We start from the raw sequence: 23,646 nt of genomic DNA on the forward strand, positions 1-23,646 counted from the left end.
GGGACAAGGGCTTTTCTTCCCACCGCCAGCCTTCAGAAGGCTGTTCTGAAGGCTGGCAGTGGGAAGAAAAGCCCTTCTCCCCACCTCCCGCCCCGCAAGCTCTGGGGACAGGAGGGCTTTGCTGCCGACCTCCAGCATTTTAAGATCGCCCGGGACAGCGGAGAAGTCTCCGCTGTCCCGGGAAGGCAGGCGGGGGGGAGCAAAGACTTTTGCCCCCCGCCGGCCTTCAGAAGAGGTCCAGGACCTCTTCTGAAGGCCGGCGGTGGGCGAAAGTCTTTGCTCCCGACCGCCAGCATTTTAAAAGAGGTCCCCGGAGATTTCCCTATGGGCTTTCTTCTTGCGAAGCAAGCCCATAGGGAAATTCGTCCGGCGAAGCACCTCGAAAAACGGAAATCTCTTTCTTCTTGCAAGTTTTCCGTCTTGCGAGGCATTCGTCTTGCGAGGTACCACTGTATTAACTTACGGTCTGTGTGTGTGGTTTGGGAGCTGCACGGTCAGGGAAAAACCAATGCCGTCCAGGGTTGTAAAGACTGCAGAGAGAATAATTGGGTGCACTCTTCCCACCTTGGATCAAATCTATGCTGCCAGGTGCCATAAGAAAGCTGCAGAGATAGCGCAGGATAGTGCGCACCCCGGAAATGATCTCTTTCAGCTTCTGCCTTCTGGAAGAAGGTCCAGGGTTATAAAGACCAGGACTAGCCGCCTGAGAAACAGTTTCTAAGCAAATGCAATTCTGGTTCTAAACGCAGCATAAGGGGTCTCTATAGTATAGTGTATTTTAAAAATGCAGAAAACCCAGTGGATCAGTTCATTCGCTAGTCAGGTCATGCTTTACCAGTTGCACTGGCTCCCGGTGGAGTATCAGGTCAGGTTCAAGGTGCTGGTTTTGACCTTTAAAGGTCTTTGTGGCTTAAGGCCCTTGTATTTATAGGACCGCCTCTCCTGGTCTGCCCCGCAGAGGACATGAAGACCAATGAATAACCCTAGTTTAGAGGTCCCAGGCCCTAAGGAAGTCAGACTATCCTCCGCCAGGGCCTTCTCAGTGATGGCTCCGACCTGGTGGAATGCTCTGTCACATGAGACCAGGGCCCTTCAGGATTTAACTTCCTTCCGCAGGGCCTGTAAGACAGAGCTATTCCACCTGGCTTTTAATTTGAATTTAGCCTGATCTTTTATTCCCATTGCTTCCTTCCCTCTCCTCTTTTTATGAAGATTACCCGCTCTGGGATCCCATAGCTAATTCTTCCCTGGTCTCCTCACTGGCCCAAATAGGACTGATTTAGCCAGCTAGCCCTGGTGATCATCTAATGTTTATTGGATGGCTTTCCCCCCTAAATTGATTTTTGAATTCTGAATTTATTGTTATTCACGTTTTATACTGTATTTTATGCTGGTTTTTGTTGTATCAAGTGTTTTAAATTTGTTGTTGGCCACCCTGAGCCCAGTTTTCTGAACCAGGAAGGGCGGGGTATAAATAAAAATTTATTATTATATTATTATTGTGTGGCAACTGGGCAAATTAGTAAATTTCTGGGTTGGGTCCTGATTTTATTTCCTTAATTGGCTCACTAACCAACCTGCCTGCACTACAACAGGAGTTGCTTAGTAACAGAGAAGCGTTGCTTGATTGCGTTAGAGTTTATGATACAGTTAGCAACAAGGCGACAATAAAACAATCTTAAAAGTGGCTGCACGCCTTTTTCTCCTGGAGAGCTGTGTGTACAGAACCCACAACCTTCAAAACAACAAATTATATTTGACAGGTTTAAGCTAAGCAAACCACACCTCTGCTTTGCAAACGGGTTGGACGTTCACAAACAGCAGGTACCGGTAATCCTGTATCTGTTTACTCAGAAGTAAGCCCCGCTACGCTCCAGTGGTTCGGAGGAGAGTGTTGTGTAGGAATGGGCAGTTTGTGACCCTGCAGGTGTTAGAATCATAGAATTGTAGAGATGGAAGGCACCCTGTTATGTACTGAGTTGAATAGGATCCAGAATGCAGCAGTCTGATTGGTCCTAGAACAATAGGATCGAAAATGCAGCAGTCTGATTGGTCCTAGAACAATAGGATTCAGAATGCAGCAGTCTGATTGGTCCCAGAATAATAGGATTCAGAATGAAGCAGTCTGATTGGTCCCAGAACAATAGGATCCAGAATGCAGCAGTATGATTGGTCCTAGAAAAATAGGATTCAGAATGCAGCAGTCTGATTGGTCCCAGAACAATAGGATCCAGAATGCAGCAGTCTGATTGGTCCCAGAACAATAGGATCCAGAATGCAGCAGTCTGATTGGTCAGCAGGAGCCACCCAATCCAACTCCAGGTGGAAGTGAATCTGCAACCTGATTGGCCTACAGGAGAATCCCGGAATTAGCCAATCCCGTGGGGCCCATCGTGTAAATAATGTTTATAAAGCAGACATTTCTCGGGAACTTCCATTCCTCACTACTAAGAGCTGAATAAAGAGCACGAAATCCACACGCAACTCCGAGTACCGTATTTTTTGCCCTATAGGACGCACCTAGATTTGGGGGGGGGGAATAAAGGGGAAAAATTATTTTCCCCCCCAGGCGCGGGGCTGGGGCGGGGGAAGCCCGAGCTTCCCCAGCCCCCAGAACGGGACCCAGAGCCATGCCGAAGCTGCGTGCAGCTTTGGCATCGCTCTGGGAGCTTGCGGGGCTGGGGGAGGGGGAAGCCCTCCGCCAGCCTCCAAACCAGGTCGGGAGACAGCGGGATGGCACGCTGCGCCTCCCCGCTGTCCCCCGAGTTTGCGGGGCTGGCGACGGGGAGGAGCAGGCTTCTCCCCCCTGCCAGCCTTCTAACCAAGTCGGGGGACAGCGGGAAAGGCGCGCTGCGCCTCCCCGCTGTCCCCCGAGTTTGCAGGGCTGGCAGTGGGGCTCTCCAGGCTTCAGCGAAAGGCTGCATTCGCCCCATAGGACGCACACACATTTCCCCTTTCATTTTTGGAGGGGAAAAAGTGCATCCTATATGGCGAAAAATACGGTATATTTCACACCCTGAAGGTCATTTAGTTCCAACCCCCTGCACTCTTTTTTTCTTCGGGGATTCCTCATAGCCGACTAAGATTGTCTTTAATAAACACAGTTTTAACAGTGAGTCCGTGGGGGCCAATTCTGGATGCACATGTCCTTCCACACTGGGGACAAAATGGTTTTCAGCCTTCTAGAGGGACGGTGGACATGATTTTCACCGCTCAACAGCTTCAAGAAAAATGCAGAGAGCAAAACCAACCCCTGTATATGGCGTTTATTGACCTGACTAAGGCTTTTGACACTGTAAATCGGGTCAGCAAACTTACCGCGCCTCAGGCCGGTGTCTCCAGCGCCAATCATGCGGCGGGTTGGAGGGCGGGGGAGCGTGTGCCCATTATTATTATTATTAGTAGTAGTAGTAGTAGTAGTATTACAACCATCCAACAGTTTGACTTCACCTCCAAAGGCACACTCTTCCACTGTCTCCCGAGACAGACGGATGCCAACCATATATGTATTAGAGGTAGGTGATTGCATTCATATCTTCCAGCAGTTCCTGGGAACAGGGTGAGGCCTCGCACTTTACCCTTCATCCTGCCAGCCCCTTGAGGGTCTTCCCATCCCTTTTCTCAGCTAAATCTCCCATTACACATTCCCTTCACTGCAGATGGTGACAGCAGTCACGAAATTAAAAGACGCCTGCTTCTTGGGAGAAAAGCAATGACAAACCTAGACAGCATCTTAAAAAGCAGAGACATCACCTTGCCAACAAAGGTCCATATAGTTAAAGCTATGGTTTTCCCAGAAGTGATGTATGGAAGTGAGAGCTGGACCATAAAGAAGGCTGAAGAATGGATGCTTTTGAATTCTGGTGCTGGAGGAGACTCTTGAGAGTCCCATGGACTGCAAGAAGATCAAACCTCTCCATTCTTAGGTAAACCAGCCCTGAGTGCTCCCTGGAAGGACAGATCCTGAAGCTGAGGCTCCAAGACTTTGGCCACCTCATGAGAAGAGAAGACTCCCTTGAAAAGACCCTGATGTTGGGAAAGATGGAGGGCACAAGGAGAAGGGGAGACAGAGGACGAGATGGTGGGACAGTGTTCTCGAAGCTACCAGCGTGAGTTTGACCAAACTGCGGGAGGCAGTGGAAGACAGGAGTGCCTGGCGTGCTCTGGTCCAGGGGGTCACGAAGAGTCGGACACGACTAAACAACAACAACACTCCCTGCCAAACCCATTTCCTGGGAACTGCGATTTCCCAGGAACTTCAGCTGTTCCTTATCTGGCTCATTATCTCCCAACCTGTCTCCACTGGCCAAGGCCCTGATCCTGCACCCATGCAGGAGGGAAGCTCAGGAGAGCAGAGGAGTCCCAGCGAATCCTTCACACTGCCATTTAGGACATGAAAAGAAACATGCAGTCACTTACTGTGTTATCCTTTGGTGGGAACTGCATACCTGAGCCTCTGAATAGGGAAGGAGTTTCAACTGCTCACACCTATAGAAATAATTTAGAGGGAGGAAAAATAAAATTTATAGTGCAACAGCTTGACTTTAAATATTTAAGAGAGTTCCTACGTCTCCCCTAAGTATCATTTATTTCTGTTTTAAAAATAGCATCTCATCTGTGCACTGTGTCAGCCTGCTTCCTAGTGACTGAATGGACAGGTGTATATACCATAAATGATCACCTTGGTGAAATAAAAACCAAGCTGTAGAGTCAATTGTAAACATTTGTTTTTCCCCAGGTAAGACCAGAAAGCTTCTAATGTTATATATTAGTCATACTCCCCCCCCCCACTTTGGAACTGGGTGCAAGCAATCACACTTTAGTTTTAATATTATAATCACAGCTTGTCCATTTCACCAGTAGGTTGGCTCTGGCGGCTTCAGGAGCTGCTCGCTGCTGTGGCGCCCGCCATTTTGCCTCACCAGAAGTCCCCATATGACGTGTCTTGTGCCTTTGAACCAATCACGCAACATTCACTCCCTGCTAATAAATCTACAACACTTAAAATGTAAATCCGGGGACGTTAAATGAAATCCGGGGACATTCTGGGGACGGGTTTTGTCAGGGGACGGATTTGTAAATCTGGGGACTGTCCCCGGGAAACGGGGATGTCTTGTAACCATAAACAAGACTTCCCTCTCAACCTCACTGATGGGGTTCAAAGGAAAGCAGAGCGAGATGTTTGGCACCAGCTTGGCTGCAGGAGTTGCCAGAAAGAGGAAACCACTCTAGGTTTGTGTAGGAGTTACTCCTCAGCATTTCCTTCTCCCAAATATGTCCCGCAAGGCTGTGTAGGTTCCGGATCAGAGTTTTCCTTCTCCTAGGTGGGCTCCTTTCCCAGGTGAATGGGCCCTACCTGCCTCTCAAACTGCTTTCTGGACCATTGGTCTCGTCCGCTCGATCCTAAATGGTGGATATGAGCAGCGTATCAACTTTTAAAATATATAACTATGTATATGCATGATCAGGGACGCGGGTGGCGCTGTGGGTTAAACCACAGAGCCTAGGGCTTGCCGATCAGAAGGTCAGCGGTTTGGATCCCCGTGACGGGATGACCTCCCGTTGCTCGGTCCCTGCTCCTGCCTAACCTAGCAGTTCGAAAGCACGTCAAAGTGCAAGTAGATAAATAGGTACCACTCCGGCGGGAAGGTAAACGGCGTGCACTGCTCTGGTTCGCCAGAAGCGGCTTAGTCATGCTGGCCACATGACCCAGAAGCTGTACGCTGGCTCCCTTGGCCAGTAAAGCGAGATGAGCGCCGCAACCCCAGAGTTGGTCGTGACTGGACCTAATGGTCAGGGGTCTCTTTACCTTTATATGCATGATCAGAGTAGTAATGCTTCTGAACAACTGTGGCTAGAAACTACAGGGGAGAGGGCTCTTGAGCTCAGGTCCGTGCTTCACACGGGTACCAGCTTAGCCATGATGAGGGCTGATCCACCATGTTCCTGTCCGTTTGCATTCCTTGGTGCAGAGAGTAAAGGTAAAGGACCCCTGGATGGTTAAGTCCAGTCAAAGGCGACGATGGGGTTGTGGCGCTCATCTCGCTTTCAGGCTGAGGGAGCCGGCGTTTGTCCACAGACAGCTTTCCGGGTCATGTGGCCAGCAAGACTAAATCGCTTCTGTCTCAAAAGAACACTGTGACGGAAACCAGAGCGCACGGAAACGCCATTTACCTCCGCGCCACAGTGGTACCAATTTATCTACTTGCACTGGTGTGATTTCGAACTGCTAGGTTGGCAGGAGCTGGGACCGAGCAACGGGAGCTCACTCCATCACGGGGATTTGAACTGGCAACCTTCTGATCAGCAAGCCCAAGAAGCTTGATCTGATGTGTAGAGATCTTTCCAATTCTACTTAATTCAAGAGGGCTCTGGAAGCTTCTCTGTGTGAAAGAAACAAGCAGAAGAGTCAGGGTGTTTGTGTTATTCCTTCAGAGAGGACAGCTGGCGTGAACTGGTTCTGTTATCTCTTCTGTCAAGGTCATGCAGACTATAATAATAAGGCCAGAAGATGCCTGGGTTTCACTCTTTTCTATCTCTCTTTCTTTCTGGCGTGATGTATGCTTTCTGGCGTACATAGTATGCTTAGTGTTAAGGTTTTAGACTTACAATAAGTTATTTTAAGTTTAAGTTAAGTCTGCTGCAACTGGATTTCTTACGGACAGGGCCAATCCTGAATGTATTGGATTTGTGACCACTCTGCTCATTTGCCTTCAATAGCAGTAAAACTCTGCTGGATGAAATATTCATTGCCTCTGGTCTATTTTTTGGGAATCCTGCAACACGTTTAAGTTTTTACTCTGCTAACAATACGTTGGAATCTGCTCTGGATCAAGATGGAGTAGAATTCCACGACACGCACAAAAGCTCACACCCACCCTCTCTATATCTGCCCGCCAGCCTGCTATTAAACAACACATTTTTGTGATTTATTTTCAGGTGAAAGCTTCTTGTTAGCAACCCTTTTGGGTGGGAGGACGGCTTCACAGGATTTCTACCTTACTCTGCTCTACTCAAGAGTTCATCTGGAGTGTAGCGTTCGGTTCTGGGGAATGCACTTTGAGACACGAAAGAGTTCAGAAAAGAGAAAAGGAGATAGCCGGCGATACTGAGCCCAAGATACTGAGCCCTGCTACAACAGGATTACTTATGGACAGGGCCAATCCTGAATATATTGGATTTGTGACCATTCTGCTCATCTGCCTTCAATAGCAGTAAAGCTCTGCTGGATGAAATAGTATTGCCTCTGGTCTATTTTTGGGGGAATCCTGCAATGTGTTTAAGTTTTTACTCTGCTAACTATACATGACAGCAGTCATGAAATTAACATGACAGCGTCTTAAAAAGCAGAGACATCACCTTGCCAACGAAGGTCCGTATAGTTAAAGCTATGGTTTTCCCAGTAGGGATGTGTGGAAGTGAGAGCTGGACCATAAAGAAGGCTGAAGAATGGATGCTTTTGAATTCTGGTGCTGGAGGAGACTCTGGAGAGTCCCATGGACTGCAAGAAGATCAAACCTCTCCATTCTGAAGGAAATCAGCCCTGAGTGCTCACTGGAAGGACAGATCCTTCCCCCCCCTTTTTTTTTTTAAGCTTGGGGCTGTTCCTTGAGCCATCTTGTACAGATATTTATTAAGATTTTCAGAATATTACAAAATGCAAAAAGAAAAAAAGAAAAATACAAATCAAAAATAGTTAAAAACAATTCCATCTTCCTTTACTTAACTTTCATTTGCTTATTTCCCAGACTTCCTCACTCCTCCCTTTCCTGTATTCTAGCTCAAATTGTTGATTCAGCAAATCCTTCCCCACTTTATTTATTCTAATCTTTCATTACATTACCTTACTCTATTTTCCTCATTATCTTATAAAAAGCCTTTTAATTCAAAACCTAATCTTATTTTTAATAACTTCTCATAACCATTATATTCTTTCCTAGTCCTTTAAAGCTTTTATACTAAAGCCAAGCAATTTCGTTACAAACATCCTTCTAACATTCGGGTTCAACATGGCGCCGAGGTAAGACGCGCTTACCGGTGCTCTTCGGATTTCTTTTAATCTTCTTTTAATTCTTTATATTTTATCTTAACTGACCCAGTCAGTCTTTGAAGCATTTTATAATTGCTGCAGCTACATGCTATGGCAACTTTCTGAGAGATTTGGCCCTGCTCCAGATTGTAGCAGACTGCTCCTTGTTTCTCTCTTATCTGCGGGCCGGCCTCGGCTGCTAAAAGAGAAGAGAACGCCATTATCCTAATTGGAGAGAGGGTTATTATGTTATTTTAAGAATCGTAAAATCCTTGGCCTGAGGAAAGTATGGGTCAGAACAAACGCTTGAGAGACTTTGACGAGCCCCTATCATCCCCTAAACCAAAACTATCAAGGTTGGTGCCACACCGGAATAGAAGAGGGAGTGACAATGCTGAGCATTGCTTTGCGGTGGAAACCCAAAATCGCTTCCTACCTCTAATTGATTTAGAAGCCACTCCAACTCGGACAACTCAAAATTTTTCAAAAGTAAAGCCTGTAAAGGAGAATACGAAAGAAAAACTCTCAACACAGGATGATGGTTTAACATCTGATATGGGGGAGTTCCCCAGTTGTGAGCAGTTACACTTAGTAATTAAGACCCTTCACTGTATCTTTAAAAGGCTGGATGAGGTATCTTCACAATTATCCAATATCCTACTGAAAGTCGAAAAACTTGAATCAACAACTCAATCTTCAGTTTGTGAGGTCAAAAACTTATTGCCTCACCCCAATTCAGATAAAAGAAAGGAGACTAAAATTAAATATATCTTAAATTCCCAATTGAATAATCAGATATTAACTCTGCAACCCAAGAAAAGTTGCCTTTCTGTCAGGTCGGAAATAGGAAGATGGTCATCGCTAGAAGGGGCTAAAGACTGTTTAAGCAAACTTTTAAAAATTAAGAAACACCAGATTGACCTATATGCGGTGATGCCCCTGTTCCGACAGACAAACTTCTTGAAGGTGATACTTGCGTTCCACTCTGAAAAGATACCATCTATTATTGTTAGGCGGAAAACGCTTTTGTCCATGGCCGATATCGTAGCAACGAGGGTTTTTGCAGATAGCAAGATCAAACCCCTTCTAAAAAGGTGCCCTGGCGGTGAGGACATTAGGACAAGAGACTCTGCCTTACTTCAAAATACTGTTAGGCCCCACTGCGATGATTCTGCAGCGTGCCATTCTCGACCAATCTCGATACCCTCTCAAACAGCCATATATGAGGACGGAAACCTGCAGACTGCCCTTGATGAAAGGGAACTTATTGATTCATTCAGAGCCCTCCCTCCGAAAGAACAGTCGGTGATGATGCAAAGATTTGACACGCTTAAATCGCAGCTTTTGCAAGTCCAACACAGAGGGGAAGATACTAACGATGCTTCAAACAACCCCACTTGGGTTCACCGGACAGAAGTGGTCGACCTTCTTCAGCTCAGCCCCACTTTGAAAACAAAAACCATCCTGCAAGACTCAAATCTTCAAGTTGTTTCTGCCCCCAGTGCTATTCCACGAGACGACCAGGCTCTGCCATCCTGCCATTCATCAGTTATGTAAAACAGTCCTAGTAACAAAATAAAAAAAGAGAAAATCTTCATCCAGCGTCCCTTCCTCCTGGTCCCGGGTTTGTCAGTCCATTTATCCCATCAAACCAGCACATTAACCTGGTAATCTTGTATCCGAGGCTCTCAAGTCTCTTCCATGTCCCTTCCACGGTTTTTCTTCATCTTTTCTTTTCACTTGTGTGATCTCCAATTTAATAATGCTTTTGCCCCTTTTCAACCAATCAGTCCCTTTTCCACAGTCCAGACTGAGCTCCATGTAGTACTTAAAAGCATATTTCAGAATCCCTCCAAACTTTAGAGCCCCCATATCTCCAAGCCTCTCACGGCCCATTGCCAGACTCGGAAAGTCCATATAACCTTGCTCAGGGGGGTCAATCCAACCCCCCATTTCCAGTCCAGTCCAAACTTTATCTTTCCGAGTCTGATTTTTTCGAAGATCAGTTGCCAAATCCAAAGACTCATGTTCCTGCAGGGCCGCAACCTCCATCTCTGGCTCCATTTCTGACTCCCCCAGTTCAGCAGAATCCTCTTCTTTCATCTGTTCTGTCAAGGCACACTCCTGGTTTGGTTCCTGGATAGGCTCCATACCTTTTCCTACTGCCTGTCCAAAGTTTCCTGCTGTCTGCTTAAGATTTCCAACCAAGTCAGTCATCAAATTAATTCCTTCATGTAATTCTTCCAATAGAGCATTTGTTTTGTAAAAAGCGCACAACAACATTTCTGAATGCATTGTCCTTCAAGGTCACCAGTCAGTTCCCACGGGTTATACTGTAGTGGCTGGAAATTCCCTAGAATCAGTTACAGTTTCACAGTCTCCCTCTAGGGGGGAAACCTCTGTTACAGATCCGACCCCAGAGTTTCTTTCTTTTTTTTCCCTCCCTTTTTTTCTTTTAGATACTTTGTCAATCATTGTTATTTTAAAATGCGAAGGCAAACAGTGGAGTCACAATGTTTCTCTTCTTTTAACTATCTGTCAAACGACTTCTGTTTCTGGTCAATGAGCTTCAAACGTCAGTCCTGACACCCCGCTCCCGCGTCAGGACGGTGGAAAATTACTTTGCTTTAAACTTACTTCTGCAGGTTAAAACAGTCCAAAGACAGATCCTGAAGCTGAGGCTCCAAGACTTGGGCCACCTCATGAGAAGAGAAGACTCCCTGGAAAAGACCCTGATGTTGGGGAAGATGGAGGGCACAAGGAGAAGGGGACGACAGAGGACGAGGTGGTTGGATACTGTTCTCAAAGCTACCAACATGAGTTTGACCAAACTGCGGGAGGCAGTGGAAGACAAGAGTGCCTGGCGTGCTCTGGTCCAGGGGCTCACGAAGAGTCGGAAATGACTAAATGACTAAACAACAACAACAACTATACATTGCGTTCTGCTCTGATGAATATTGAGTAGAATTCCATGGCAGTTCCATGTTCCTGGTGCCATTCCTGCTCACTCTATATTACAGTGGTGCCCCGCAAGACGAACGCCTCGCAAGACGGAAAACCTGCTAGATGAAAGGGTTTTCCGTTTTGGAGGCGCTTCGCAAAACGAATTTCCCTATGGGGTTGCTTCACAAGACGAAAAAATCTTGCGCGTCCCCCGCGGTTTTTTTTCGCTTTCCCCCCCTTTCCCTAAGCTGCTAAGCCGCCTATCAGCTGTTCCGCTGATAACCCGCTTAACAGCTGATCGCTGAAAGCCGCTAGACCGCTGTAGCGCTAATCCGCTAAGCTGTCAATGGGCTTGCCTCACAAGACGAAAAAACCGCTAGACGAAGAGAATCGCGGAACGGATTCTTTTCGTCTTGCGAGGCACCACTGTATCTGGAAGAAGGCAAACAATCCACACCACCTCCCTAGTTGAGAGCATTTTTACGAAAACAGTGAACTTTAATTTTAGGCATGTGGACAGTCTGTTTGTCCACTAGATGGCAATAGGGGGTTGTTTTCTGTAAGCCTCCCTCTAGCAGCGGTTCTCAACCTGCGGGTCCCCAGATGTTGTTAGACTACAACTCCCATCATCCCTGAGCTCTGGCCTTGCTAGCCAGGGGTGATGGGACTTGTAGTTTATCAACATCTGGGAACCCACAGCTTGAGAAAGGCTGCTCTATAGCGAGGTATGAGGAATATACTGTACTAAGAAACAATGCCAGATTTACGTATAAGCTAAACAAGCTATAGCTTAGGGCCCCACTCTTTTGGGAGCCCCCCCAAAAAATAAAGGAAAAAAAAACCCCTGGATGTACATTTCCAAAATATAAGATAAAATTTAAATAAAATAAAACCTACATACAGCAACAGTGTTTTGTTATGTGTTTGTTATGCGCAAATGGTTTGAGATACCTATGAGGTCCATAAATTAGCATATAGCATATAGCATATATTCAACAGAAAAAACAGTGACAATTTGATGTTGACAAAAGACAGCTGGACATATAAAGGGCCCCATTACCTTCAGTAGCTTAGGGCCTCATCAAACCTAAATCCAGCCTTGCTAAGAAATATACAGTGGTGCCTCGCAAGACGAAAAGAATCCGTTCCGCGATTCTCTTCGTCTAGCGGTTTTTTCGTCTTGCGAAGCAACCCCATTAGCGGCTAAGAGGATTAGCACTATTAGCGATTTAGCGGCTTAGCGGCTATTAAAGGATTAGCGGCTAAGCTGCTAAAAGGCTATTAGTGGCTTAGCGGCTTTGAAAAAGGTGGGGGGAAAGCGGGGGGGAAATGGCGAGACTCGCAAGACTTTTTCGTCTTGCGAAGCAAGCCCATAGGGAAATTGGTCTTGCGAAGCGCCTCCGAAACGGAAAACCCTTTCGTCTAGCGGGTTTTCTGTCTTGCGAGGCATTCGTCTTGCGGGGCACCACTGTATTTGTTTTTTTTATTGTGAATAAACAGTGTAGCAATTCAATAAATAAGTGAAACAGCATTTAGTGTGCACTGAATTATGGAGCTGGAGGAGACTCTTGAGAGTCCCATGGACTGCAAGAAGATCAAACCTCTCCATTCTGAAGGAAATCAGCCCTGAGTGCTCACTGGAAGGACAGATCCTGAAGCTGAGGCTCCAAGACTTTGGCCACCTCATGAGAAGAGAAGACTCCCTGGAAAAGACCCTGATGTTGGGAAAGATGGAGGGCACAAGGAGAAGGGGACGATGGAGGACCAGATGGTGGAACACTGTTCTCAAAGCTACCAGCATGTGTTTGACCAAACTGCAGGAGGCAGTGGAAGACAGGAGGGCCTGGCATGCTCTGGTCCAGGGGGTCACGAAGAGTCGGACACGACTAAACGACTAAATAACAACATGTAATGACTAGATTAGAGTGAAGATATGGTTTTATTTGTAGATGTGTGCTTTTACTTTTGTTTTTTGTGTTCTGTTTTTCTTTCTTGCTTGTATAGTATTTTTTTGGCGTTCCACGAAGTCGGGGCCAGTACTGAAAAGGCCCTGGCCCTAGTTGAGACCAATCTAACCTCCTTGCAACTTGGGACCTCCAAAATGTATATGATGTATGATGAAGTATATGATGAGTACATTGTGCACTGGCAGAAGGAGTTTTTTGGTGTGTTTTTTAAGCCAGCACCACGGCAGAAAAATAATAATCAGGACAGCTCTTGATTCCCACACAAATTGCTCTCTCCGCAATTACTGCTAATGAGAGTCTTCCCCAGGCCCTCCGGATAAGATGCTGGGCCCAGAGCGTCTGCCAAAACGCAGGTGATGCAAGAGGTGGCAGGAGATTCTCTGCACCAGCACATAGCTAATAAAATGTCGGTGGCTTAGGTCAGGGAAACAGTGGGAAGGAAGGAGCAGGTGCCTTCAGTGAGTTATGAACATTAAGAAGAACCACCTGATTAGGCCGATGGCCCATCTAGTCCAGCATCCTTTTCTACTGGCCATGGTGGGGGGCAAGACAACAAACAAACAAACAAACAAACAAACTTATTACTTATACCCCACCCATCTGGCCGGGCCTCCCCAGCCACTCTGGACGGCTTCCAACAGGATATTAAAAACACAGTTAAACATCAAACATTAAAAACTTCCCTAAACATGGCTGCCTTCAGATGTCTTCTAAAAGCCAGATAGATGTTTATTTCCTTGACATCTGAGGAGAGGGCATTCCACAGGGCAGGTGCCACCACCGAGAAGGCCCTCTGCCTGGTTCCCTGTAACCTCACTTCTCGCTGGGAGGGAACCACCAGAAGGCCCTCAGAGCTGGACCTCAGTGTCCAGGCAGAATGATGGGGGTGGAGATGCTCCTTCAGGTCTACTGGGCCAAGGCTGTTTAGGGCTTTAAAGGTGTTTGAACACTTTGAATTGTGCTCAGAAATGTCCTGGGAGCCAATGTAGGTCTTTCAGGACCGGTGTCATGTGGTCTTGGTGGCCGCTCCCAGTCACCAGTCTAGCTGCCGCATTCTGGATTAATTGGGGCTCATCAACCTGGGAAGGTAGCCCACCTAGGTTAAGGAGTAAGGTAAAGGGACCCTGACCATTAGGACCAGTCGTGGCCGACTCTGGGGTAGTGGCGCTCAACTTGCTTTATTGGCCGATGGAGCCGGCGTACAGCCATGTGGCCAGCATGACTAAGCTGCTTCTGGCGAACCAGAGCAGCGCACGGAAAAGCCGTTTACCTTCCCACCGGAACGGTACCTATTTATCTACTTGGACTTTAGTCATGCTGGCCACATGACCCGGAAGCTGTACGCCGGCTCCCTCGGTCAGTAAAGCGAGATGAGCGCCGCAACCCCAGAGTCGTCTGCGACTGGACCTAACGGTCAGGGGTCCCTGTATTTACAGCTGCCCCCCTGACATATTGGGTGTGCATATGCCCCCATTAGGGATACCACGTGGTATCTTTGAATGTTGTTTTGCTCTGAGATCATCTATTCAGATCCACTCTTCAACTGGAGGGGAAAAGCAAAGAAAGAAAGCAGGTTCTTCCGCTGACAGTTCGGCAGTAAGGCACGTCCCGTTTCTGATCTTTGCGAACAGGCAAGAGCATGTTAAGCTTCTTGTGAAATCCAATATGCTGAGATCAGCCTGTCCTTCGCAACCTGGATCTGGTTACTTCAGACAATCCCTCCCTCCCGATTTCTCATTATTAGTCAGTTCAGACAACAGCCAGCCAGCCTCCTCTTGCGACACCTGGGCCGCCGGCCAGCGTTATAAATATGAAGGAGACAGGTGGGAAGAAAAAGTATGAGAGTTTTGTGGTTATTGAGATGGGAGACACAGAGGCATACCAACAAACGAACGTGTTTGCATTAGGGGGATGTCCTGAAGTAGAGGACCTTATGCATTATATCTTGCGCTGCCCCTTATATAATGAAGCAAGAGAACGATTTTTAGCACCTATAACGACAAGGTGCCCTGGCCAGAACCCCTCTGACATGATTTTATATCTCCTCGCAGACATAGATACCATATTTTTCGCTCTGTAAGACGCACCAGACCACAAGACGCACCTAGTTTTTGGAGGAGGAAAACAAGAAAAAAAATATTCTGAATCTCAGAAGCCAGAACAGCAAGAGGGATCGCTGCGCAGTGAAAGCAGCAATCCCTCTTGCTGTTCTGGCTTCTGGGATAGCTGCGCAGCCTGCATTCGCTCCATAAGACGCAAACACATTTCCCCTTACTTTTTAGGAGGGGAAAAGTGATCTTATAGAGCAAAAAAAATACGGTAAGTATGTGACCTGGCGTGTGGCACTCTTTGCAACTACCGCTAGGAAAATTAGAGCAAATTATATACCCCAAATTCACCATCAGATCACATAGCATGTCCATGGCTACAGCCTGCACCAAAAAAATCACGCACCCACTGTTGCGTGGGGCCGCAATGGTGCAAAAACGTGGTTACAAAGCACGGGTCGACATGGATCCTCAGGATTTTTGCTTCAGGTCACTCCAAATTCACCTTCAGATCACATGTCTGTGGCCACAGCGTGAACCACAAAAAACATACATCCACTGTTTCGTTCAGAATATATTTTTTCTTGTTTTCCTCCTCTAAAAACTAGGTGCGTCTTATGGAGCAAAAAGTACGGTAGCCAAGATAGCCACCAACTGTAAAGGAGATGAATTTATTTGACCCTATCTACATCAAGCTATATTCTGTCTTTATCATCAGACTCCGAATGTAATTGCACATTGTATTAATTAACATTATTTGGCCATGTGGTGATTTTAGCCTATAAATTCTGTTGTTTAATGTCTTAATCTGTATATTAAGATACTTTTATAGCTCTGTTTAGAGTAGGTAATGTCTTGATAATATAAATATTTTAAGTTTTTTTGTATTAATCCAGCATATTTCCTTTTAATTGTTGAATGGTTCTGTGTACATTGTGGCAGCCTTTGGCTATGTGCAATGTTGTTGTTTAGTCGTTTAGTCGTGTCTGACTCTTCGTGACCCCATGGTCCAGAGAACGCCAGGCACCTCTGTCCTCCACTGCCTCCCGCAGTTTGGTCAAACTCATGCTGGTAACCTCGAAAACACTATCATGTGCAATAAAACTGTGCAATAAAAGTATATAGCAGCACGTCGTTTCCCATCCACAAATTTAATCCAAGCGAGTTATTAATGGGAATTATCCATCAGCAACACACCCAGTTTTCTTGGAACACCCTAAAAGCGCCATGCAATCAAAGGCAGGCGTGCTGCTTTTATAATCTCCTTTCTTGAGCTTGCCAAAGGTGATGACACAGAGGAGCCCTGGAGCATAACTTCCCAATGCAATAAAATAATTAAGAAATTGTCCAGTAGCACCTTAGAGACCAACTGAGTTTGTTCTGGGTATAAGCTTTCGTGTGCATGCACACTTCTTCAGATTCCCAATGCAATGCAAGTTAACATCATGATAGATTAGGGTTACCAGATTTTTTTCCAATGAATCCGGGGACATCATAAATAAATAAGTACGTACGTACGTAAGTAATAAATACTAAACATTTGGGATGTTGATGCTGCAGCAATGGCGGTGGCAGAGGGGCAGCCGCTGCCTTGACCTCAACCGCCACGTTTTCCCTTCCTCCAAAGTTCCAAACACCAATCAGATCTGGCAGCAACCTACCTAACCTGGACCAGGAAGGCGTGTTGAATTTCTCAACATTCAAGTTCCAAAAATGAAATTTAGTTTTGATTGGTAAATAAGATGTGTGTAAAATTGCATAGAAATAATTAAAATAATTGTCAAGTACTTGCTGTTATATTTATTATCATTATTATTAATAATAATATTTAGCATTACCCGGCATTTTCAGAAGGTAATTAAATTAAAATTCTTTGGCTTTCCGAAAGCAGTTTATGTGCTTCGTTATCAAACGTACATTTTACAAGCTGAATGTCGTCCAATCACAAAGATAATAGCAAATTTGAATTCCTTACACACACACCCCATTTTTTTTAAGACCCTCACTGAAGAAATTTGCAAAATTCAAGTTTTCCCACCAGGTTGGTTGTGAAACTGGGTCATCTAATTCTTTCCCTGTGGCAAAACCACTAAAAGGTCTAAACTTACAGTTACTTATGAGAACACAATTAAAGAAAACCACACAGCTAAATAGTGTTGTTTATTAAAATACCAAGTGAAACAGGTAAATATAAGAAAATGCATTTAATACTGATATAAATCATTTCACTGTATGTACACAGAGCTCACAGCAGGGTGATTCCTAGGCAGTATTATAAATGACAATATTACAGATCAACTAGACCATCCATAATAGGAAATATTTCAAGGTTTTAAAATGTCTCTTTAACACCAAAACATAAAACTATCCTCAAATCTATTTTTTCCTCTTCAAAGTCTTTATAAAATTAGGATGATCCCGTGAATCCACCGCAACAGATTCTTACGCAGAAAATCCTGACTTCATTAAGGTAACAGTGTTTTACAGGTAGAATGTTCTTAAGTCAAACATTTTCCGTACCTTCAAAGCTATTAAATTAGCTTTCATTATCCAATTTGCATAAATTTCCTCATCAATGAATTGGACAGTACCAAGTTTTACAATGCATTTATCTTTTCAAGGTGTGACTTCACAGTAAATACAGCAGCAACTAAAAGAGGAAAGGCTTAACTGAGAGTTCCATTTTCCCCAAGGAAAGAAGGCTATTAGATGTAGAGTTATTATTCTATAATGTCTATAGTCCCTACCAGCAGCCAGAAAAGAGAATTCTAAGCTTTAGTAGGTCAACTGAGCACATTTTACGCATAGTTTTGCCAAAGATATCTATCCAATAGAAGAAAAATGAATAGGCTAAATCCAACTCGTTATTGATCTGCAAGATCATTTATTGCAGAATATGAAACATTCCAAGACAGAAGAGATTCTTCTTTCAAGAAAGCGGTGGCGTAATTTCTGTTGATTTATGAATTGCCTTTCACCTAAGTCTCAGGATTTACAGACGTGTAACAGAAAGAATTACGATTGGTTTAAAAACAGCAAGGGCAAGACTGAGACTGTGTTCACACCATACATGGAAAGCACACACGTCCACCACAAAAAAATATTTCTGAGAGCTATAGTTTGTTAAGGGTGCTGGGAATGGTAGTTCTGTAGGGAGAAAACTACAGTTCCCAGGATTCTTTGGGGGGAGTGTTCTAAATGCATTGTGTGTTTACATCCCTCAAAAACTACAGTTCCCAGAACTCTTTGGGTAACAGTGGCTGGAGACAGTCAGGTTGTGTGACCAGAGAAGGAATGACCACTGGGAGAGCAGAGAAGAAACGGCCTGGTGCATCTGCAGCAGCACAACCGGACGTCTCCACCTTCCCCAGCTGCAACAAAACATGCCTCTCCTGTATCGGTCTCTACGGCCACAGCAGGCGCTGTAACTCTCCAATGGTCTGACTTCACCCCCAAAGGCGCACTCCTCCACTGTCTCCTGAGACAGAAGCCAACCAATTCTAGATGACCGGTCAGTCCCAAATTCTTAAGGCAACAAGTAGCAGGGTGGGTTGGATTGGTACCAAAGTAATTTAAAAATCAAGAAGTCTTCTACTGTCTCGACAGATGCCAATTCTGCATATTGGCTGATTGTTGGCTCAAAATTAAGAGAATGATATACAAAATATAGAATGATATACAAATTAAGAGAATGGTATACAAAAGATGAGGAGGTGAAGGAGGCTATGACTAAGTGGGCGATAGATATTGGATATAACATCGACTTTGAGAGGTGGTTGGAACTATGGAACAAGAATATGAGATTTACGGCATGCACGGCACTAAAGGAAAACCTGTGGAAAATGATCTACAGGTGGTATCACACACCAGTGAAATTAGCGAAGATTTATAAGTTGAAGGATAAAAGATGCTGGAAATGTAGAGAGGTAGAAGGTGACCTCTACCATATGTGGTGGTCGTGTTGCAAAGTGAGAGGCTTTTGGGAATTGGTTTATAATGAACTTAAAAAAATCTTGAAATATACATTTCCCAAAAAGCCAGAAGCTTTTTTGTTAGGAATGGTCGGTAAAGAAATTAAAAAAGAAGACAAGATCTTGTTTCTATATGCTACGACAGCTGCAAGAATTATGTTAGCACAAAATTGGAAATTAGAAGTAATACCCAACATAAGTGATTGGCAGGTTAAAATGATAAATTATGCTGAGCTTGACAGAATATCAGGAAGAATAAGGGACCAAGACGAACAGAAATTTCATGATAATTGGAAGAAATATTTAATGTATATGGAATCTAAATCTCAGGTGACACTGGCGGGGTTGAAATTAACAGCGGGAAAGGCCTATGTAAAAGAGTTAAAAAGTACGCAACTATATAATTTATTCGATACTTACCAAAGGAGTGGAGGGAAGTCCAAGGCTCAGTTGAGACTAACTCAGTTATGTATTTTATTTATGATTTGTGAAGTGGATATAATTTGTATAAGGTATGTGGTGGATTTTCTGTTTATGTTTTTTCCTGGATATATGTGCAAATATGAATAAAATTTATAATTACAAAATTAAGAGAATGAACCATTTTCTTGGTAAAACACTTCTGGATAACAGAAGCATTCTCCCCCTGTGCAACCTATTTGTGTTTCCTAGGATCATGTACAAACTGCCTGTGTGTGAAAGAGCATTGCAGGGGGTTAGACTAGATGACTCTTGGGGTCCCTCTTCCATCTCTACAATTCTGTGAGTCTAGAATCTACGGTTTCAGTGTAAGGATTGCCAATGGTGACTCGGCGAACTCGTTAACTCTAAACAGTATATTATTAAAAGCTACAGTAGAAAAGAGGGCGAAACACAAAGTGTCAAGTATATAAACTTTATAAAAATAGAATTAGCTGGCTTTTAAAAATATACTTTATTGAGCCTCAGTAAGATTTGTACATAATAAAGAAAAATAGCAAAAGATCCTGACACAACTGCATTTCATCCAAATCTCTTCCTTGTTGCTTACATATCGGTTATTTCTGAGTTCACTATGATTTATATTTTAATTTTCAATTGATGGATGTTCTCTTTTTTTGAACTAGAGCAAGAAACAAAGAAGAGGACACATATTTTGATCTAAAAAATATCGATTCTTTCCTTCTTTTAAGCAAATGGTGATGGATGGAGACTTTAGTGTAATTGCCATCCTACTTTCAAAAATACCTATCATGATAGAAATCTGTGTGTTGCGCTGCATCAAGCTACACGCCAGTCCAAATCTGAAATTTTGGGGAAATTCCAGAGTTTATGGATTTCTGGATCTAGTTGCAATTTCTGTCAAGTTTCATGCTCCACTCCTTAATGAGACGATCCTGTACATAAGTTGGCATATTCAAATCAAAGAAAACTCTAATAAGCCTGGTTAATATTTTAAGAAAACACACATTTGCTAGTTAACATTGTATTACCTTATTTAGAGAGAGTGGGGTTGGAATTACAGGTTTTAAGATTTTGTACATCTCTGCGTTTCAACTATTCCATTCTCAAGCAATCCTCCCAAGCTCAATCTTTATCAATAAAAAAATAACTTTGGTGTCTATGAAAAAAAAAGAAGATTCAGCTTCTGGCTTCAGAACATACAATTTGTGCATCTTACAGTTTTACTGCCATAGTCTATACACTCTGGTCCAATACATTCACAGCAGGCGTTGTGAAACCATCGGTATTTTGATGCTCCCATAGATTCGCAGGAGCTCTTGCACTGATGCACCGACATGCAGTCGTCGAAGTAAACCACCGTGCACGTGGCTTCTAAACGAAGAGAGAAAGGCACTTTAGTCTGCTGAGAAAAGCTCAAGCTGCCAATCTTTCAGACAATGGAACCAATAACTTAATTTCCAGCTTAATTCAGGGTGAATGGAACAGCTTTTCCCTTGATCCAAACACACCTGTCAGTTTTGAAATTACGTTTAAAATAAAGTCCTGCATTTTCGCTCTATAAGACGCACCAGACCATAAGACGCACCTAGTTATTGGAAGAGGAAAACAAGAAAAAAATATTCTGAATCTCAGAAGCCAGAACAGCAAGAGGGATCGCTGTGCAGTGAAAGCAGCAATCCCTCTTGCTGTTCTGGCTTCTGGGATAGCTGCGCAGCCTGCATTCGCTCCAGAAGACGCACACACATTTCCCCTTACTTTTTAGGAGGGGAAAAGTGAGTCTTATAAAGCGAAAAATACGGTATGTCCCGTGTGGAATTACTGCAGTAGCAAAATCAGTATAATCTTTGTCTCCTGCTCTGTACACTCTTATCCAGGCACCCCCAAACTCGGCCCTCCAGATGTTTTTGGACTACAATTCCCACCATCCCTGACCACTGGTCCTGTTAGCTAGGGATGATGGGAGTTGTAGTCCCAAAACATCTGGAGGGCCGAGTTTGGGGATGCCTGCTCTTATTTATTTATCTCTCCCCCCTTCTCTGGAGACCTTGGGCTGCGATACAGCAGAGAAAGTAAACACAACACTAAGTATTAAAAATCAGTTCGAAAGACCCATTGGTTGCAGACACAACATATCGTATTTTTCGCTCTATAAGGCGCACCAGACCATAAGACGCCCCTAGTTTTCGGAAGATGAAAAGAAGAAGAAAAAATTTTGAATCCCAAAAGCCAGGACAGTTCAGTAATCAGCATGTTTTTACATGAGTAGAATGTGTGCTTTTATTTAAAATGCATCTCTGGGTTATTTGTGGGGCATAGGAATTCGTTCATTTCCCCCCCACAAAAAAAAATATAGTCCGGCCCCCCACAAGGTCTGAGGTACAGTGGACCGGCTCCCTGCTGAAAAAGTTTGCTGACCCCTGATTTTAAAGCTTTTCTCCCAAAAATCCTGGGAGCAACAGTTTACCCTCTCACAGAACTACAGTTCCCAGCACCCTGACCAAACTACAGTTCCCAGGTCTCTCTGAGGGAAGCCGTGGGATTCAAATGTAGGCAGCGATTCACCATAATCCGTGGACCAGACATAACCCCGCACTTTGGAACTGTGACAACACTTGCCTGTACAGTGGTACCTCGGGTTACATACGTTTCAGGTTACAGACTCCGCTAACACAGAAATAGTACCTCCAGTTAAGAACTTTGCTTCAGGGTGAGAACAGAAATTGCGCAGCAGCGGCGGGAGGCCCCATTAGCTAAAGAGGTGCTTCAGGTTAAGAACAGTTTCAGGTTAAGAACAGATCTCTGGAACAAATTAAGTACGTAACCAGAGGTACCACTGTACTTTAAAACAGCAGCTAACGCATCATTCTTCCTTCCTCTCTTTTCCAAATGAACACAATCTCAACCCCAGTTCTAGGAGCTCAGTTTTCACACAGCAGCCCGCTTACCTTTGTCGCTGGAGAACGGCGTGTGGACGTTGTTGCTTGAAACCGAGACGTTCTGGTGCTGGGGGTGGTTCACCGACTCTAAAATGGAGACCAAGTTCTCGTGGTGGGACAGCTCTTCCGCAACGGGGAACGAGACAATATTCCAGTGCAGCTGGGTGTCCCCTTCTGTAAGCGCTCGGAAAAGCGAGGGGATTGGCCCGTGCAGTTCCTCGACGGTGCTCTTGGACGTGGGAGGTGTGTCGCTATAATTGCGAGGGTTGCACATACCTGGAGGTGAGCAAAATAAAAAGCACCTATAAGAAGTAGCATTTTTTGCAAAGGCGAAATGTTCAACTTCAAATCATGAGTGGGGAGCGCTGGTAAGACCTGAAGCTTATTTATTTATTTCATACCATACACCGCTTTACAGTGTAGAAAAGCCCTCAAGACAGTTTACATAAAAAGTTCGTCTTGCCCCTTTCACCTTCCAGGTCCAGTGGTACCTCGGGTTAAGTACTTAATTCGTTTCGGAGGTCTGTTCTTAACCTGAAACTGCTCTTAACCTGAAGCACCACTTTAGTTAATGGGGTCTCCAGCTGCCGCGGCGCCGCCAGAGCATGATTTCTGTTCTCATCCTGAAGCAAAGTTCTTAACCCGAGGTAAAATTTCTGGGTTAGCTGAGTCTGTAACCTGAAGCATATGTAACCCGAGGTACCACTGTACTTATTTTGGGTGATTCTTGAGTCTGTAGCATGGCTAATCCCTTTAAAGGAGCAAGCACATAGCTTGGAGATATTCCAGGATAAAGCTTTTCCGTTAGACAAGGTGTCTTTTACCAGCTTCCATCCAACAGCACATCTGGATCAGGATAACTTCAACACTGCAGTAGTACATGCACTAGTAACCTTAAGGCTGGATTACTGCAATGTGCTTTAAGTAGCAAAAAATACCAAGACATCACCTTCCATTTAAGCCTGGTGGGAAAGGGTAGGCAGCTTTTATTGGGGTGGGGGAGGACACACTATGAACCTCACGTTTCTTATTCTGTCTCACAGACACCAAAGCCTTTTTTGCCTCCTTGTGACACAGGATGAAATTACAAATCACCTTTTCTTGGGAAAGTATCCAATTTGTGCAAAGCTTCTTTGATCACAATTCAAGAATGCAATTTTGTTTACCAAGGAGTTTAATCTCTTGCCAGAATTACAGAAGCAACTTCACTAGCCAGAGGTGTGACATAAGCACATAGTCAATGACACATGAGACACTGCTTCCATTTCACAGCATAGCTAAATATACTCCATGCCACATGCATGAAAG

General features: G+C 44.6%; 1 protein-coding gene and 1 long non-coding RNA gene across 5 annotated transcripts in view; one reads left to right on the plus strand and one right to left on the minus strand.

Moving 5' to 3' along the window:
• LOC128423885 (uncharacterized) overlaps positions 1 to 23,646 on the plus strand; it is a 130,940-nt gene that overhangs the window by 30,126 nt on the left and 77,168 nt on the right. The gene's annotated exons all lie outside the window — the stretch shown is intronic.
• The window catches only part of TWSG1 (twisted gastrulation BMP signaling modulator 1), a 194,694-nt gene continuing 190,887 nt past the window's right edge, over positions 19,840 to 23,646 (minus strand). For all 4 annotated transcript variants that reach the window (XM_053409437.1, XM_053409436.1, XM_053409433.1 and 1 more), the window contains exons 4-5: positions 22,348 to 22,614; positions 19,840 to 20,773 (exon numbers count right to left, since the gene is read on the minus strand). In XM_053409437.1, coding sequence (XP_053265412.1) covers positions 20,592 to 20,773; positions 22,348 to 22,614 — 449 coding nt within the window. In that variant the 3' untranslated portion in view covers positions 19,840 to 20,591. The remainder of the gene's footprint in view (positions 20,774 to 22,347; positions 22,615 to 23,646) is intronic.

The sequence above is a fragment of the Podarcis raffonei genome, chromosome 12 (assembly GCF_027172205.1).
Source record: "Podarcis raffonei isolate rPodRaf1 chromosome 12, rPodRaf1.pri, whole genome shotgun sequence".
Taxonomy (NCBI): domain Eukaryota; kingdom Metazoa; phylum Chordata; class Lepidosauria; order Squamata; family Lacertidae; genus Podarcis; species Podarcis raffonei.